General features: G+C 41.4%; 1 protein-coding gene and 1 long non-coding RNA gene across 5 annotated transcripts in view; one reads left to right on the forward strand and one right to left on the reverse strand.

Annotated features, from left to right (window-relative positions):
* Positions 1-12403, reverse strand: part of hip1rb (huntingtin interacting protein 1 related b) — a 38508-nt gene extending 26105 nt beyond the window's left edge. The window contains exons 1-11 of one of the 4 annotated variants that reach the window (XM_077715724.1): positions 12248-12403; positions 11844-12065; positions 11608-11714; positions 5980-6043; positions 5760-5902; positions 5640-5696; positions 5477-5557; positions 5286-5362; positions 5152-5213; positions 651-791; positions 533-590 (exon numbers count right to left, since the gene is read on the reverse strand). In XM_077715724.1, coding sequence (XP_077571850.1) covers positions 533-590; positions 651-791; positions 5152-5213; positions 5286-5362; positions 5477-5557; positions 5640-5696; positions 5760-5902; positions 5980-6043; positions 11608-11691 — 767 coding nt within the window. In that variant the 5' untranslated portion in view covers positions 11692-11714; positions 11844-12065; positions 12248-12403. Of the gene's footprint in view, positions 1-532; positions 591-650; positions 792-5151; positions 5214-5285; positions 5363-5476; positions 5558-5639; positions 5697-5759; positions 5903-5979; positions 6044-11607; positions 11743-11843; positions 12142-12247 lie in introns of those variants that run through there. The other 3 variants (XM_077715727.1, XM_077715725.1, XM_077715728.1) reach the window with 3 other exon arrangements.
* On the forward strand, positions 11327-11829 carry LOC144195869 (uncharacterized). Its single transcript, XR_013326174.1, has 2 exons — positions 11327-11359; positions 11465-11829. It is a non-coding gene; the product is annotated as an uncharacterized LOC144195869 (long non-coding RNA).
* Positions 12404-17139: the final 4736 nt, after the last annotated feature.

Here is a 17139-nt window from a genome sequence, read left to right on the forward strand (position 1 = left end):
CCCGGGGATGTTTTTGAATGGATTTACCGTAATGCTTGGAATGCGTGGGGAGGCTATTTTTAGAGTGAACGCCTGAAAGGTTGATCGCAATAAGTAGCGTGTTGGCAAGAAATAAAACCAGTCACTTAAGCGGTCAAGGACATACAAAAATGGACTTTAGTGGACAGACAAAACCCACACACCATTTGGGCGCACCGAGCATTTTAGAGAAAATTGTAGACTTAAGTGCACCCTATAGATGTGAAAATTTGGTAATTATAAATTGCCTTTTTAAAATACCTTTTTATTAAAACATTGCTTATCTGAAAAAAATGTTCCCGTTAAAGGGAATACAGCAACATGAAAATAAAATCATAACTCGCTTATTTTTCAAACTGACTTTTAAGAGGCTGCTGTTTGCATCTGCTATTTACTTAATGGTTGCCACTGCCTTACTAAACATCCAATCAATTTAAGTAGGAGGGCTAGCAGAAAATGAAGGAACGAGCACGGTGAAAGAATTAATAATCAAGTTTAAGTAGTCTGGGTTAACCTCTGGAACTGGTCCCGGAAGCGATCCCGGTGTCCCTGGAGGGTGTCGGCGGGTAGACCTGAAAGGGGAAACTTGATGAGGTAGGCCGGCACCCAAGTGTAGGACAGCATGGACTTACATGCGTGAAGCTTGAAGAGCAGCTTGACCATGAAATGGTAAAGCTGACTGCAGTCCTGGATGACCTGCACTAGCGGCGAAAGGCGACACTGACCCGAAGTCAGCGAAGAGAGAGCCATGGACGAGTTGAGCTGACGCAGAACTGGAACCAGACATTGATACAGTATTCGTAGGAAAACATGTAAAGTAGTGGCGGGACATGAATTTCACACTTAGGCCTTCAGTAGTGCTGTGTGTGAATCAATCCAACCCTCAATAAGTATTTTATGGCTATAAAACCTTAAAGTGGGAACATCCATACCAAGCATTGCTGACCAACCAACAGACGTGAAAACAGCCGAGAGGGGGATGTGGATCCACCATTTGCACTGTAAGAACGTTCTCTCAGTTGAAACATTTGAGGAGACAGGTCCGATAAACTTTCTGACGTAATAAAACGAAACAGCAACCACTCCAATATTGATTGGAAAGATTATTGCCCAGCAAGCAATGCCATAAAACCATTGGCAACTCTTTTATATTGGTTGTATTGCCTCCATATGCAAAATGGTGAAAATGTTTCAATTGAGACTAAACCTTCTTACAAAGGGTTAAAATAAATGACCAGAAACGAGAAACTACTGTTGGCAACAGAAGGAGCCACTCAACACAAGAACGGCCCCTATGCAAACAAGCCATGCGTTCCACAATCATTGTTTGAAGAGATTGCCAAATTGAGCCATGGGAGGAACCATGTCTCAACAGGAGGGATAATATAGTCCCAGAGGTGTCCAAACCTACTTTAATTTTTTTCAGAAGCTGTCTTCAGGTTCCTGAACATGGATTTCATCGAGCTGAACCAAGGTGGGATATACAGGTACTGTCTGGTGGTCATTGACCAAGTGGGCTGAGATATGCCCATCCAAGAAAGCGGACGACAGGGCAGTTGCAAAAGCCATATGCAAAAGGACCATTCCAAACCATGGAATACCACGAGTCATTTAAAGTGATGGTGGTGCTTGCTTCCTGAGCCGCGTGATTCAAGCTATGGGACGGCATCTTGGAATCTACCTGAGGTATCATTGCAAATGATCTCCCGACATCTTCTCAGTCTCCCACATAGGAGGCCCTGTCCCCACGCGACCTGGTACTCGTCAAGGTTATACAAAGAAAGTGCTGGTCATCTCCACGTGAGGACCTCACCGTGTGATTTTGACCGCTAACTTCACCAAGTCGGCCACCACTGTAAAAGCTGATTGAATGAGTGATGGAGCTCACAAACCTGATCCAGTGTGGGGCTCGAATGTGCACCTCAAACACAAACACTGGTCAGTCTCCTCCAAAATCCTGATGGCACTGTTCCCCTGGGTGGGAGCGGCGAGGAACACTCTGCATCTGGAGACCATTGATTGCAGGTTCTGGGCCTGTGTCGGCGCATTAGTCTGGCTGCAGCAAGGCCGAGAGGCCCGGGTAGCCGCCATGGCCCAGGTGATTGTCCAGGGCCGCCTTGCTCTTGACCTAGTGGCCGCCCAGCGGGGAGGTGTGTGTGCCATGGTAGAAGACTCATGCTGCACCTTCATCCTTGCCAACGCGTCCTGCTCAGTCCATGATGCCCTGCAGGCTATGAGGAACATGCAGAACACTGACCGGAGATCCGGTTCCACAACGAGGATGGCTTGACTTGTTCTTCCATTTGTAACTGTTAGTGCTCTCGTGCTTGTTATCCTAACCTGTTGTTTAGCCTGCTTCTCAGCTTTGATCAAACGTACCATTAATGCCACATTCGAACATACCATGATTGTTTAAACCCAGCTAATGCGAACTCATATACACATGCAAGAATCCAATCTGACTCTTATTTTGCGTTACTGCCTGACACTGATTAATGTATTTCCTGTTCCGAGACACCAGACCATGAGGCGATCATCCCAAGCGGAAGGTCAAGGGAGCAATTTTCCCTCAACTGCGTGAAGGTTTTCGCTCCCTTCTGGTCGGTCTAAACTCCAGTTTGAAATAATTTGTGAAGAATTTTGTTAAAGTAGTGTCACTAACAAAGTTCATTTTTTTATACTTACAACAGGAGGGTATTGTAAAATAACATTAAGATAAAATGACAACGTCGCTTGGCACTTGCTTCTTCATATTGTGTAAGTTTTTGTAAGTATACAAACATTGTTGTCATAAGAAACTTGCCCCAAGTTTGGTCATTGTCATGGAGACTTGACACTGATTAACCGAATTTCGCCCAAAGTTTGGTTGTTGCCATGGAGACTTGCCATTGATTAATCAGACTTTGCCCAAAGTTTGGTCATTGCCATGGAGACTTGTCATTGATTAATCAGACTTTGCCTAGAGTTTGGTCATTGTCATATAAACCATATTACGCCCTGTTTTCCTATATAAAGACTGACCCACTGTTCATTCAGAGAGAGTTGCGAGGACGACAGAATGAGCGGTTCAGAGCTGTTTGAGCATTCTCCCCCATCCCGCAGTCTGGTAATAAACATATTTCCTCTTAAGTTGATCTCACTTCTTTCTTAACCTGCTCCTGAAGTTGTATTTTCACATCTATCACAACCTACCTTTTCCGGTTTACGTTTTTTCTAGGACATGGAAAAAGTTTGACCCTTATATATGTTGATATACTTTTCAATAACGCACCTCCTACTTTGCTGGTCACATTTTGCGGATTCCATAAATTGCAAGGTGTTAAGGGTAGTGTGGTGGTAGTCAAGTATTGCTAAAGGAAAAAAGTCTTTCATGTTGCGAGTATATTTCGTAGCATGGAAAACATGACTCATAGATACAAGGCCAATGATTGGTTCAACCTTCTCACCCAACAGAATAATTAACTGGCTCCAAATGTTCTTCATGGGTGTGAAAAAGAAGCCGCCACAACCAACTCAACATCAAGGCGGACATTTCAAATGTGACGAATGAATAGGAACTTAGTAAGTGACCCGGAAATGCCCTCAAGACAAATAGATCCAAGATGGAGCCAAAAGTCACTCACTGCCCACCATTGACAACAGTAGACATACAATTCCTGAACATTCATTTGCTGATCCCAGCTAAAATGCATTGAACGTCTAACGGCAACAACTGCGCTGGAAAAGGAGTATTTAGTCAAATTCATTCATTACTATAAATACTCGTGTGCTCTTTCAGCCTTAGATAGCAAATAGTTTGTGCCATTGGCGGGCCATCAGGGCCTTCAAGGCTTTCTCTACTGGCCTAAGAAATATCTGAATTATATATTCTATTCTGCCCATAAATATTGATTAAATAATTCCAAATTGTCTGTCAGCTTCCTTTCATTGCTTTCCCCCCTGGTTGCAGTGCTTCCAGATGTGTGTTTTCATATTGAAGCATTTGACCAATCACATTTCAGCCATTATTTATTGCCAGGGTCAGAAATCTGCCTCAAGGCCTTCACAATCAGTTCTGTGGGCTCTGCTGCATTAAACAATCTTCGATAAAACTGTTGCTTTCTTCAACCATTCAAAATTCGATTTGGTGACACCAAAGCCATTTCGCAGGCATAGGGATGCGTCATCGCTTTCACCAACTATGATTGCCTAGTAGGCGGACCAAAGCCTAACTGAGCCAGCCATAGATCGTAAACTCCACCCACAATGGCTGATGGAGGAAAACAAATAGATTTGGTTGCAAATTTGCTCACAAAGCTATTTTCCGGACGGACTTCTCCAGAAAAAAATGGACATCATTAAGAAAGGATGGTCAACTCCGAAGCTAGCAAGCCTGTTACAGCCGGGAAAAGGGTGTGTCTGCCACGTTCAGAGAGAGCTACCAAACTGTACTTGGAGCAAGCTGCACATGCAAATATATTGTTGTGTTGATTTGAAGCCATTTTCAAGACAGACTATGCCAGAAATACGACAGGACAGGCTCGACTTTCATCATTAGCTTCGATGGCGATAGAAAAGAAGGAAGGAAAGGAGGATGCATATTGTGTACAGTTAAAAAGGATTTTTGGTGAGTAAAATATGGCCATATTCCTAAATAATATTTAAGTTGTGGGCAATAAATGCTGTTTTCGGCTGGATTTTACCTCGTATTCGGGCAATGTTTGCGGGTACGCCATTGACGTTCATCGCCCCCATGTTGTAATGTCTGAAAAGCTCCAGTATTTGTATTTAATCATTGAATGCTGCTAGGAAGTGGATTTTACCCCATTTTTGTGCATTAATTATTTTTTGTGTGTCGCAGCTGTAGCTGCAGTAGAGGTTTTATCGCCATAAAATAGTTTTTGAGGGTTGGATTGATTTGTTAAAGGCGCCACGAGAAAATGCACGGACCGCCACTGTTGTATTCATCATTTAAGTTTTGGGTTTTTGTGCCACATAAGAGCAGCACGGGAAAATTGGCCAAATGGCCGATGATTGGCTGGCATTTCCTCGTTAAATACAGCTAATTATGAGTTGAAAAGATGACACAATTACCTGTCTCTGATCATAGGGGAATCTAAAACATTCTCAGAAAAAAGGTTTCTTGCTATTTACCTGTCTCGGCCAACTTCAACTCAGCATCCATGTAATCAAAGACCTCCACGGTTAGCTGGAAGCTGCCCGGGGCGACAATCGGGATTTGAGAAAATGACGCCCAAACAAACATGGGGAAAATGAGGGTAACTTACACGTTGTTTATGTCGGTGCCTGCCGTGCGCTCCAACACCTCGTCGGTGGTTTCCAAGTTGCAGGGGATTTCCGAGTGCTGCCAAAAGGGGTCACTTTACTCATTTAGAATAGTGTGATACAACTATGCAGGGCCAAGAATGCCAAAATTAACAAAAGTCACTACACCTTATTACACCGCTCATAACTTCACCTTATTGTGGAATTTCATTTTGATGCACAGCAACTTGGAATATAGAGCAACCAGCTGGCCGTATCGGTCGTGCAGGTTACCCTGAAGGAAAAAAAATTGAATGGAGCGAAAGCCCTACATCGTACTGTGGCAGATCCCCTCATATAAAAACACAGAAACTTACCCAGAGTTGTCCAAGTTCCACGATGGAACCGAAATGTCTCATGCAGTCTTGTAAGACCTGCATAGAAATCCCGAATCAAGATTTGCTTGTTCAATAGGTGTTTAAATCAGGCCACATTACATTGCGGTGGCCATCTCGCAAGACTTTGTGCAACACGTGGCAGAACTTCCAGGTGAGTATAGAGCTGCTGGCCATGGGGAAGCCAAGGGCGTAGGACCAGAAAGTGTGGGCGCCCTTCTCCCGGTGCGTGCCCAAGATGATGCCTGAGACATGTTAAGGCGGCAACTCCATCTTGGCGTCATCTGCCACTTGCTCTCCTTTACAAGAAAAAAAAGGATACGGCGTGCATGCTTCTCCTTTACAGGGGTTTCGGTGGAGTTGATGGCTTTGCTGATGCTGCTTAACTGAAAGGAAAGACATTTTGACTTTAAAGGCAACTGATTGTTCAGGTTCATTTAAAAAAAAGTTCTTTTTGTATAATAATAAGGACATTAATCTCTCAAATATGGCGGATATTGTAGACTGGAAATGGCCGCGATAAACGAAAAACGCCAGGTAGGATCACCCCTATTATTACTACCATACGTAATGGCTTAAAGTCTTGCAAATTAAACAAATATTACACTTTCACAAAGTCTGTTGCTTCAGGTGTTTTAGGTATTTGCCAGATGTTTCTATGGTACAATGACTTTCAAGATGAAGTATTTCACAAGTATCAAAATCTTTTTTTGCAATAGGTCAATATTTGCAGTGTTGACACTTTTTTTTCCCCAAGACCTCTGCAATTTTCCCTGGCATGATGTCGACCTACTTCTAAGCCAAATCCTGACTGATGGCCGTCCATTCTTGCATAATCAACGCTTGGAGTTTGTCATGATTTGTAGGGTTTTTAATTGCTCGCCTCTTGAGTATTGACCATTTTTATTGGTTGTAATTTACCATCTAATAACAGAGTAACAAACAAATAGTGGTTATGATGTTTAATACTAAAATGAGATATTAATCAATACAACGTGGAGTTCGCGGATGGAAGAGAGAGAGAGTCACTTGATGGATCAGCTCGTAACATAAACTTTACATTTAACTTAAATGAACTCAGAATCCTATACACACAAACACACTTGAAAAAAGTTATTCTGTTACGTTACACTAAATTTGAACCTTTTTGTGCAATAACCAAAGAAAAGGAGCTAATATATTCCACCGCGGCTTTCTAGGCAAACCTCCTTATAATTGGTGTTAAACGACCAGCATGGAAGCATTCCCACACAATTTCTTCAGGTTTTAAATTATTAACTCACTGGCAGCGCTAGCCGTAAAATCAATTTGGACCGGAAGAGAGTATGAATCGCTGTCAAAGGCACTCAAGTGAGACAGTGTAGAAGGTTTTGAAATGACCCAAACAACGTACTTGCCCTTCAAAGGGTGATGAGTGCTAGTACCAGCCTGTTCTGTTTATCTATTGTCTTCATTACCCCCCATCCCCCCACCCCCTCTCCATCCCAAGGGTGCTCACTGGGATGACATACGTAAGAGGAAGATGCACAGAGTGAGAATATAGCACATTTAACCTTGATACAAGAACTGGCCTAGCAAAGGATAAATCGGCAACATGATCCTGACATAATGCAGGACAACCTATGTATTCATCAGGGCCACATAGAATCTCTAAAGGCATATCACAACACAAGGGTCACAATGCAGTATGCATCACAACACCAGGATCCAGATATAACACAGGGTTTTGCAATAAGACACATACCGCAATACAGGGTCATGATATAATACGTATCACGATTGGATTGGATAACTTTATTTATCCCATATTTGGAAAATTTAGTTGTCACAGAAGCAAGAGGGTTAGAATGCATATATAGAAAAATCATTTTAGACATAAATAGATGGGTAATAGGTAAGTTAATAAATAAAATAAATACATGAATATATATATAAATAAATAAGCGTGTTGCTGAAATATATTTATACAATATACATAAATACAGTGGCGGGCCTTCCGGCCCTTCAAGGCCTTCTCTGCTGGCCTAAGAAATACCTGAATCATATATTATACTTTGTCCATCAATACTTATTAAAGAATTCCAAATTGTCTGTTAGCTACCTTTCATTGATTTCCCCCCTGGTTGCACTGCTTCCAGATGTGTGTTTTCATATTGAAGCATTTAACCAATCACATTTCAGCCATTATTTGTTGCCAGGTTCAGAAATGTGCCTCAAGGCCTTCACAATCAGTTCTGCGGGCTCTGCTGCATTAAACAAACGTCGATAAGACTGTTGCTTTAACCAATCAGAATTCGATTTGGTAACACCAAGGCCATTTCGCAGGCGGAGGGATACGTCATCGCTTTCACCAACTATGATTGCCTAGAAGGCAGACCAAAGCCAAAGTGAGCCAGTCAGAGATCGCAAACTCCACCCACAATGGCAGACAGAGGAAAACAAATGTATTTGGTTGCAGGTTTGCTCACAAAGCTATTTTCCAGACGGACTTCTCCAGAAGAAAATGGACATCATTAAGAAAGGGCGGTCAACTCCAAAGCTAGCAGGCCTGTTACAGCCGGGAAAAGGGTGTGTCCGCCACTTTCAGTGTGCTAACTATGAGAGCTACCAAGCTGGATGTTAGGTCTGAAGATACAACTTCAGTAGCAGACTAAGAAAGAGTGAGATCAATTTAAATAGAAAATAGGTTTATTACCAGACTGCAAAGTGGACAGTGAGAGTCCTTACAGTGGGGTCCTGTTCAACGCGATGTTCCCTGCAACTCTAGTCGAATGACCAGTGAGTGTGTCTTAAATACAGGCAAAACTGACAGTTGTCACTAGGACTTTGGACAGATACGTTTCAGTCATTTGCAGGGCAAAAAGTAATTGATCAGTGTCGGACAGTTGAGTATTTGTGCTGACATGTCAGCCCAATCACAAGACTAGGATTGATTATTCAGTCATACAGTTGGGTGTTTATACTGACATGTCAGCCATAAGGATGACTACGGTGCTGTTATACTCACAAAAACTAATACAATATGAACAAGCAATTGCAAAGAGACGTTGTCTTATCTTACACTGTATTTGCAGCGAGCTGCACCAGCAAATATGTTGTTGTGTTGATTTAAAGCCTTTTCAAGACGCCAAGAAACATGACAGGACAGGCTCGACCTTCATCATTAGCTTCGATGGTGATGGAAAAGAAGGAAGAAAGAAAGGAGGATGGATAATGTACAGTTGAAAAGGATTTTTGGTTAGTAAAATATGACTGTTCCGAAATAATATTTCAATTGTGGGCCCGGTTCTGATATCTGAAAAGCTCCAGTGTTTGTATTTAATCACTAAATACTGCTAGGAAATGGATTTTACCCTATTTTAGTGCAATTTTTGCCGTTTCGCCATTGACTTTCATCACAGTCTTTTCACGGGAAAATCACCCCCATGGTACGGTTGTAATGTCTGAAAAGCTCCAGTATTTTTATTTGATAAATAAATGCTGCTAGGAAGTGGATTTTACCCCATTTTTGTGCATTGATTATTTTTGTAGCTGTAGCTGCAGTCGAGGTTTTATAGCCATAAAATAGTTTTTGAGGGTTGGATTGATTCGTTGAAGGCCCTACGAAAAAATGCACGGACCCCCACTGCATACATACACACACACATTTACATACACACACACAAACACCCCCCCCCCCCACCCCCATCCCCACCCACACCCACCCACACATACATACACACACACATACACACACACACACACACACAAACGCACGCACGTCAAAACATTGAAACATATTCAAATCCATGACAGCTTGCTCGATAATACGAGATGAGTATACTACTTCTCGCTGGGAAGTGGACGTGCGTTATCTTATTGTGAGGACATTTGTATGCATCATTTTCGGAATATTTTGAAGGGAAGACAAAAGCAAACAACCCTTGATAGCTTCCTTTTAAAAACTGCAGCTGAAAGTCAAGGTGGAAGCGGGGAAAGTAGAGCCGACCCGGGAAAATAAAGGTATAAGAATATAAAACAATTAGAATTAGGTTTAGTGTAAGGTTAGATTAAATTTGTTTAAATATCGTTTTGTATTTGTTTGTATCGTAATCCAAGTTCAATTAAATTTGTTTATGCTATGTCACAAGCGAGTTGCCGTGCAAAAAGTCCCTCTCTCTCCCCTCCGCGAAATCCATCTAATTTCAGTCCTATTAAACATCATAACTACAAGTTATTTGTTACTCTGTTAATAGATGGTGATTAATAAAAATGTTTTTCCAATCCAAAATCCCGTTTTTGGTGTTTTTTCAGAGGGTTAGAACAAATTAATTTGTTTTTAGTTCATTGCTATGGGAAATGTCCATGTGAGATACGAGTAAATTGACATACGACCTCAGTCCTGGAAAACATTAAGCTCGTATCTCGAGGTACCACTGAATCTCATATGTAGAGACATTCGTAAGTAGAGGTAAAAATCTATGCCAGAAAGTACACTTGAAAGCCAAGGCTCAATTGCTTTAAGTGCCGCCAAGCGGAAGAGGAAGCAGCATTTGAACTAGGCTGGACAAACTGGACCAACAAGATCAACTCTATGACACTAGTGTCAAAGTCTGCATAGTTTTCTTGCAAATTGAGTTCATTGGAAATGACACATGTAGGCCATTTGTGTCATCTAAATCATTCCAAAAATATTTTACTTAAGAGCAGAACAGTGCACAGAGCCTCATTTTCCACCGGAGAGCCAAGAGGAAAAATTTACATATTCACAAAAGGTCCCCCCCAACTTTGAGTTCAACATCAGGTAACCCATTTGGGTGAAGTAACACCTAGCAGTCCAAATGGATTGGACGTCTGGTGTTGTCAATGGCACTAACAGATGAGATTTCAACCAGTCCTCCTTGTTTTAATGAACTCTATTGTGGCAGCTATTTGGATTCAATAATGCCACAGTTGAAAGCATGGCTACATTTTGTGTCAGCAAACATAGACAATGGTGATATCTAAATTTGGAATCACCAGTATCAGGATTAGCAGTAACCAGTTTACTTTTTGAGATGTAGTTACAATCTAGCAATAAACAGCACCATGAAAAAGGAACACCTATCACCCTTCTCAAGGTGAGGATAGAGGTCCAATCTTAAGGCATCCAATTATTTTCTGCCATTCATTTCAATGAGTTTTCTAAGAGAATGTAAAATCAATTTAGAGTGGAAGAAATGGCACAAATGAAAGAACATCCATCCTCCCACTTCAAATAGATAGGATAGAACTGTCAATGGCAGCCACTGAGTAAATAGATAATTATGAACTCATTTTAATGTCAATGCAATGACTTTGATGGGAAGGTTGACCCTGTCAACATGGCAACACGAAGGCCATTTTAGAAGCTGCTGGGTGGCCATGTTGGTAGAGGGCCTTCTGCCATGAATTGAAGTGAGGTCATCACTAGTAGACTTTCAATCTATTTAAGTCACGGGGACAATGAATAACATCCCTTCATTTGCCAACTTAAATATATTGGATTGTCAGTGGTAGCTAATGAGTCAAAAATTAAAATTTGTTCTTCCACCAGTCAAAATATACCCCTCCCATTGATTGGTTTATCATCAATTAATGTCCATGCCATCTCTGAAAGAGGGGCAGCGAGTGGACATTCGTATATTCACTGCCAACCCTCCCACGTCAAATGCCTCGGACGTCAGCACTATCGTCGGCAGACGGTGAGTTGAGCAGTGTCATGAGAGCATTGACTTTAACACCGAAGCCAATTTTTGACCAAGTTACAAAACATATTTTAAATCATGATAACACCTTTTGCATTTCAGCCTATTTACATGATAGGAAATCTCAATTTTAGGTCAACGCAGCCTTTAAATTCACCCAATTAAAGGCACATTGTTGAGAAAACAGGCGAGCCAAGCCCTCTTTATTGCAACGCCGCTACAAATTGGGGCTTACTCTCCCTTACCTGCTGTTTATCAAAGTGGTCCTTCTCGGCTCCGAGATTGGCTTCATTACGCCTGGTCTTGACCCGCGTCGAGAGGGAGTTCATCCTCAACTTCAAGGGAGCCCAATCTCCACAAAAGAAAAAAAGCACAGTTGCGGACACGGGCTTGCCAATTGACGGTTGTCGACTTTAAGACATTCCTAAACCGCTACCACTGTGTACAAGTGCACCGAAAGCAGGAAATGAAGCAGCCAAACCTGTGTGCCCGCCTCACTGAAAGCCTGGTTGTCCCTCCCGAAAGGTGGAGGAATACATACACACAAAACTTGATGCCTGATGTGCGCCGTAAACCGAAAAAGACGTGGGTCGTTACTTGTCAGCCATTTTGTGTCGGGGCCATTCTTGAATGTTCATTCATGTATTTATTCATTCATCTTCAATGCCGCGCAAACTCGAAAGGGCGAAAGGGTTGCTGGAGCCTGAAGGGAAATATTGCATATTATTATATGAAATATTGCTCTTCAAGCCTAACCCAAGTGACTTTAGACGAAAGGCAGACTACACCCTAGACTGGTCGCCTGTCAGTCACAGCGTACACAAAGAGACAAACGACCATCCACACTTCCAATCATACTGCCACCAGCGGGAATCGAGTCCTCACCTGCCCTCGCCGAAGTCAGGCGAGTGAACCTCTACATCACGAGGTGGCTAATAACTATAACAAAAAAGAGGGCAAAAAGTCGGAGTTGGAGTCAGGTTGCTATAAACCAAACAGCCTGTAAATCGGCGGCTAGAGAGCACATTGGGGGTGAAATTAAAATACAAAAAACACTGACTCAATATGGCTGCCATACACATACGCAGCAGAGTGCGCCGCTAATAAATTGCCATAGAAACGCGGGATCTCTGGACAGTTAGTGTGTCGTGAGGTCACCTGCATCCCACATGTCAACTTTCCCGTTGAAATCTGGGTATTTTGTAGATTGTAGAAGTTAGCTACAGGTTGCAGACAGCACCTAAATCGAGCATCATTAATAGAGTCATTAATATTCTATTTCAATGTTTCTGCCCGTACGTTGTCGCTTATATTCATTAGTAGCGAAAAGTCACTTTAAAATACTAAATACACTTTCAAAATATTATTCAGGGTGGCCCGGCAGCGCAAGTGGTTAGCATGTCAGCCTCACAGTGGTGGATCTGGGTTCAAATCCAGGTTGGTCCACCTGAGTTGAGTTTTTGCATGTTCTCCCTCCTCCGTGGGTTTCCTCTGGGTACTCCAGTTTCCTCCCACATCCCAAAGACTTGCATGTTATGTTGATTGGACACACTAGATTGCCCCTAGGTATGAGTGTGAATGCTTGTTTGTCTCCTTGTGCCCTGCAATTGGCTGGCCACCATTTCAGAGTGTCAAACTTGAACTCATTCTTTTCCATCAATGGCGACAGACATCCACTCGTTTGGCACTGGCAGAAATCTAATATGCTGTGTGTCTCGCCCACAGGTTGGTGTTCAACACGCCAGACTTGAATTTCATGTTACTGGGTAATATGGAGATGGAGTTCAGAGAGCCTCTAAACTGGCCCGGTGACATTTTTACCCCCTAACAACTTGAGTTCCACAATGTGCTAAAAACTAACACCTGCAACAGGAAAGGCTCACAGGCTTGCATTTTCTGCACTGTCAAATGCCACTTTTATTGTTTTACACAGTACGCAGTGGCATCAGGGTACACGGGACATTTAACTACAAAATGCAATTTCTACTCTGCTTTTCAATCTCAGGTCACTTGTTTATTTCAGATAACTTTGTGTTAATTTTTAGTCATTTACAAGTCACATGTTCCATTTCTCCGTTTGATTTTGGTGCATTTCCCATAATATTATAATTTCACAATATGCTACTTTTCCAAATTGACACAGGTTACATCTCACAACTTCTACGAAAATACAAGAGCACACATGTTTCCAGGCAGTTATTGGCAAAATTGCGCAATTTGGTTTGAATTTGATCCAAAAATATGCTTTCAAAATTCCCATTCATTTCCAATTGCACATTCAAGGTTTCAATTGACTCCTTTTTTACATAAACCTACAAAAGATATCTCTATTGGCTGCCGTTATTTTTGACAAAATGTAAATGTAATATACTTGAAGTGACCCGGCAATACCGCAAAACTACCAGGTTGTGAACTGGAAATCCCAAAATCAATCGACAGGAAACGATCCAATACAGGAAGTACAGGAAGTCACTATGGAATTCCCCAGAATGTATACAGGGAAGGACAGATGATTAGTGAATGATTGTATAAACAAGCAGGAAATGATCCAAGATGTACAGGAAGAGACAAATTATCAGAAAGGGGAGACAAGTTCACTCGTCCGACTTTGGTGCAGACAGGCATATGTTCGATTCCCACTGGTGGCGGAATGTATGTGAGTGCACATGGTCGTCTGTGTCTCTGTGTGCCCTACGGCTGACCGGCGGCGAATCTAGGATGTAGTTTACTTTTTTGGTGCAAGTCGGTTCGGATAGCCTCCACCAACCCTTACGAGGACGCGCTGTATGAAATATAAGTCGCAATTGTCGCAAAAAAATAGGCTTCTATGCGCATAAATTAGACTGGACATACACGAAACTGTAAGGTGACAAAGACAAAACGCTATATATATATAAGGAATAATACATTAATTTATTATTGTTATTAGCACTTATTTTGTTCAATAGCTCCCAAGCCATTTGACAGATTGATACGGAATTTACAAAAAGGATAGGCATTTACCTTCTGTTTAACGAACATAGTTTAGCTTTTCAATAAAACACTCCACTCATTAATTATTAATTTATTATTGTTTTTAGAACCTAATATCTTCAATAGCTCCCAAGCTATTTGACTAATTGGCACCAATTTTACAGAAAGTATAGTTAATTACCTTCTGTTTAATGAACACAGTTTTTTCAAAACACATTTCATTTAATAATTATTAATTTATTACTGTTACTAGAACCTAATATCTTCAATAGCTCCTAACCAATTTGTGGTATTGGCACCAAATTTACAGAAAAGATAGGCAATTAACTTGTGTTTAGCGAGTTTTTCAATAACACACCCCATTTATTTATTTTATTGGATTGGATAACTGTATTCATCCCCTATTCGGGAAATTACATTGTGGCAGTAGCAAGAGGGTGATTAGACAGAACAGCAAAGCAAAAGCACTAAGTTCAAAGCAAATCATAGTAAATGGAATCATTAAATCATTAAGACATAAAAGCAGCAAAAACACAAAATGAGCAAGAGTGGACAGAGCTACCGCGGCCGCCGCTTAAACAGGGCCAGTTTGGTTGCGGTAGCTAAAACGGACTCAAAAAGATGTTATAAAGTTGAACAAAAACTGGAACCACACACAGGAAGTCTTCCACGAGATGGGGAACTTGTGCAAACTGTGACCTAGGTAGAGAATGTGTAGAGTCACTCCTCCAAGCTTATCCGCACAGTTCCTCAGTAGTCTGGAGCTGAAGAAAACTGCAGCAGGGCAGAACTCCTCGACTCCGTTGCTGGTAAGCGCCGACAGCTCTTCCATCCCATCCCACAATGGAATGGTTGGTCAGAAGCGTTGCTGTCAGGTTTAAGACCATATACATTCAATAATATCGGAGCAGAGGAAACACACGGCCAGTCGTGATGAGAATTTAACTCACTTCATATGAAGGAGGGAGCCAGAAAAGTCAGGGCCGGGAGATATGTCTATCTTCCAGCGTAACCAGATCAAATCCCTGGCAACTCCCCACAGACAAATTGGTTTTATTTACACAGGATCATGTGACAGAGACAAACTTTAGGCGGGAAGGTGAACAAAGAAATGGGGGTGTTGTGATAGATAACAACCCCCCCCCCCCCCTAACTAAAAGGAGTCGTGATGGGAGTTACAACAAGGTCGTGCAAAATTCTATTCCAGTAACTACACTATATAAACCAAAAGACAATAATAATAATAAGCATAAAAAACATTCATACTTCACAGTTGCCTCTTCTACCGGCACTTTTGTCCAGTTCCGAAACTCCGGCGGCACCGAGGTACCTCTCCTTCTGCTGCATATTCTAACAGCTAGGATCATGTAATAGCATATGCATGGCTGACTGGTTCCAAGAAAGAAGTAGCCGAAAGAAGCCAGGCTAACAGAACAAGGAAAGTTGTAAAAAGATTAAAGTAAAAAGTATAAAGTACAAAGTAAAGTAAAAAGGAATGTATGAAGAAATATTAAAATGTAATTAAAAAAAAAGATAGAAGGGCTGTAAAACATGAAAAAAGCAAGAGTGTACGGAGCTACTGCCACTGGCTGCCGCTTGAGTTTACACACTTAGAGAAGGTGAAGAATCGTCTATCAGGATTCGACAGCTGTTTCTGGTCACCATAATAAATTTCAACACTCTACATTGCATGGTTTGTACAAACATAGCGAGAGAATCTTAACATACACACACACGTACACACCAATAAATCACGATTTAAAAGGATTATAGAATAGAAAAGAAATAAGCAGATAAAACGCTAAACAAAATATATTTTCATGTCTATGAATTAAATTCAAGAAAAAAAGTATCTTGCATAAAACATGAAAAATCCCATTCACTTGTGCCTGCCACTGGTCACTCAGTGCTACGCCATCTTACCGTAGTTGAACTGTCCTGACACGAGAAGTCTTGATCGATGTGTTTGTAGTGTTTACCATGTCAGCACATCCAAATAGTAGTTAAGGTTGATCAAGGTCTTGTGGTTGATCATTAAAATATCAGCCTTGATACCTGCGTAATGTGTATCGAATGCTATTATCGCACCCAGACACTTGGTGAACATTAGACAGATACAGACACACTTCCTGGTTGTACTGCTCACGTTACTTCCATTTTGAATTTGTCACTATTTCGGAACACAGAAAGGAAATGATTGTACATATGTGATTATGAAACAACAAAATTTTGCTTAGATTTTTTTTCTTTTTCTTTTTTGTTCGAAAGTGAAAACTATTGTAGTAATATGAACCATAGAAAGAATCCAGATATTTTGACATTAGAAGCAATATGGCCACCACAACATCTTAAACTTCTGGTAAGAAAATTATTTTTTTTCATTAAAAAGCATCAGGTTTTCGTCAATGTTACGACTCCCCCTGGGGTATGATATGCCAGGGAGTCGCAACTATCACAGCAGACAGGTTCGGTCAAAGATGAGTTCGGACACACATTGCAAGTAGCCTTCAGTTATTTTTATTTACAATAAAGTCAATAAAACAGACTACGAGATAACATAGGGGAAGCACGAGATATTAAAGTGGCACCCTCAAATAAACACGGTAAAACCCCCTCCCAGACAGGTGTCCAAATGAACACCCACAAAAATACAGGAAATAAGACCGAAGGATGCCACTGTTAAACTGATGTAATATAATCTAGACAGGGGAATAACTGTGTCTAAATGCACAATCTACATGTATACCCAAAGGTGTCTAAACTTATCTCAAGTCCCCCTATGCAACCCAAAATCATTAACAACA

The sequence above is a fragment of the Stigmatopora nigra genome, chromosome 4, assembly GCF_051989575.1.
Source record: "Stigmatopora nigra isolate UIUO_SnigA chromosome 4, RoL_Snig_1.1, whole genome shotgun sequence".
NCBI lineage: Eukaryota > Metazoa > Chordata > Actinopteri > Syngnathiformes > Syngnathidae > Stigmatopora > Stigmatopora nigra.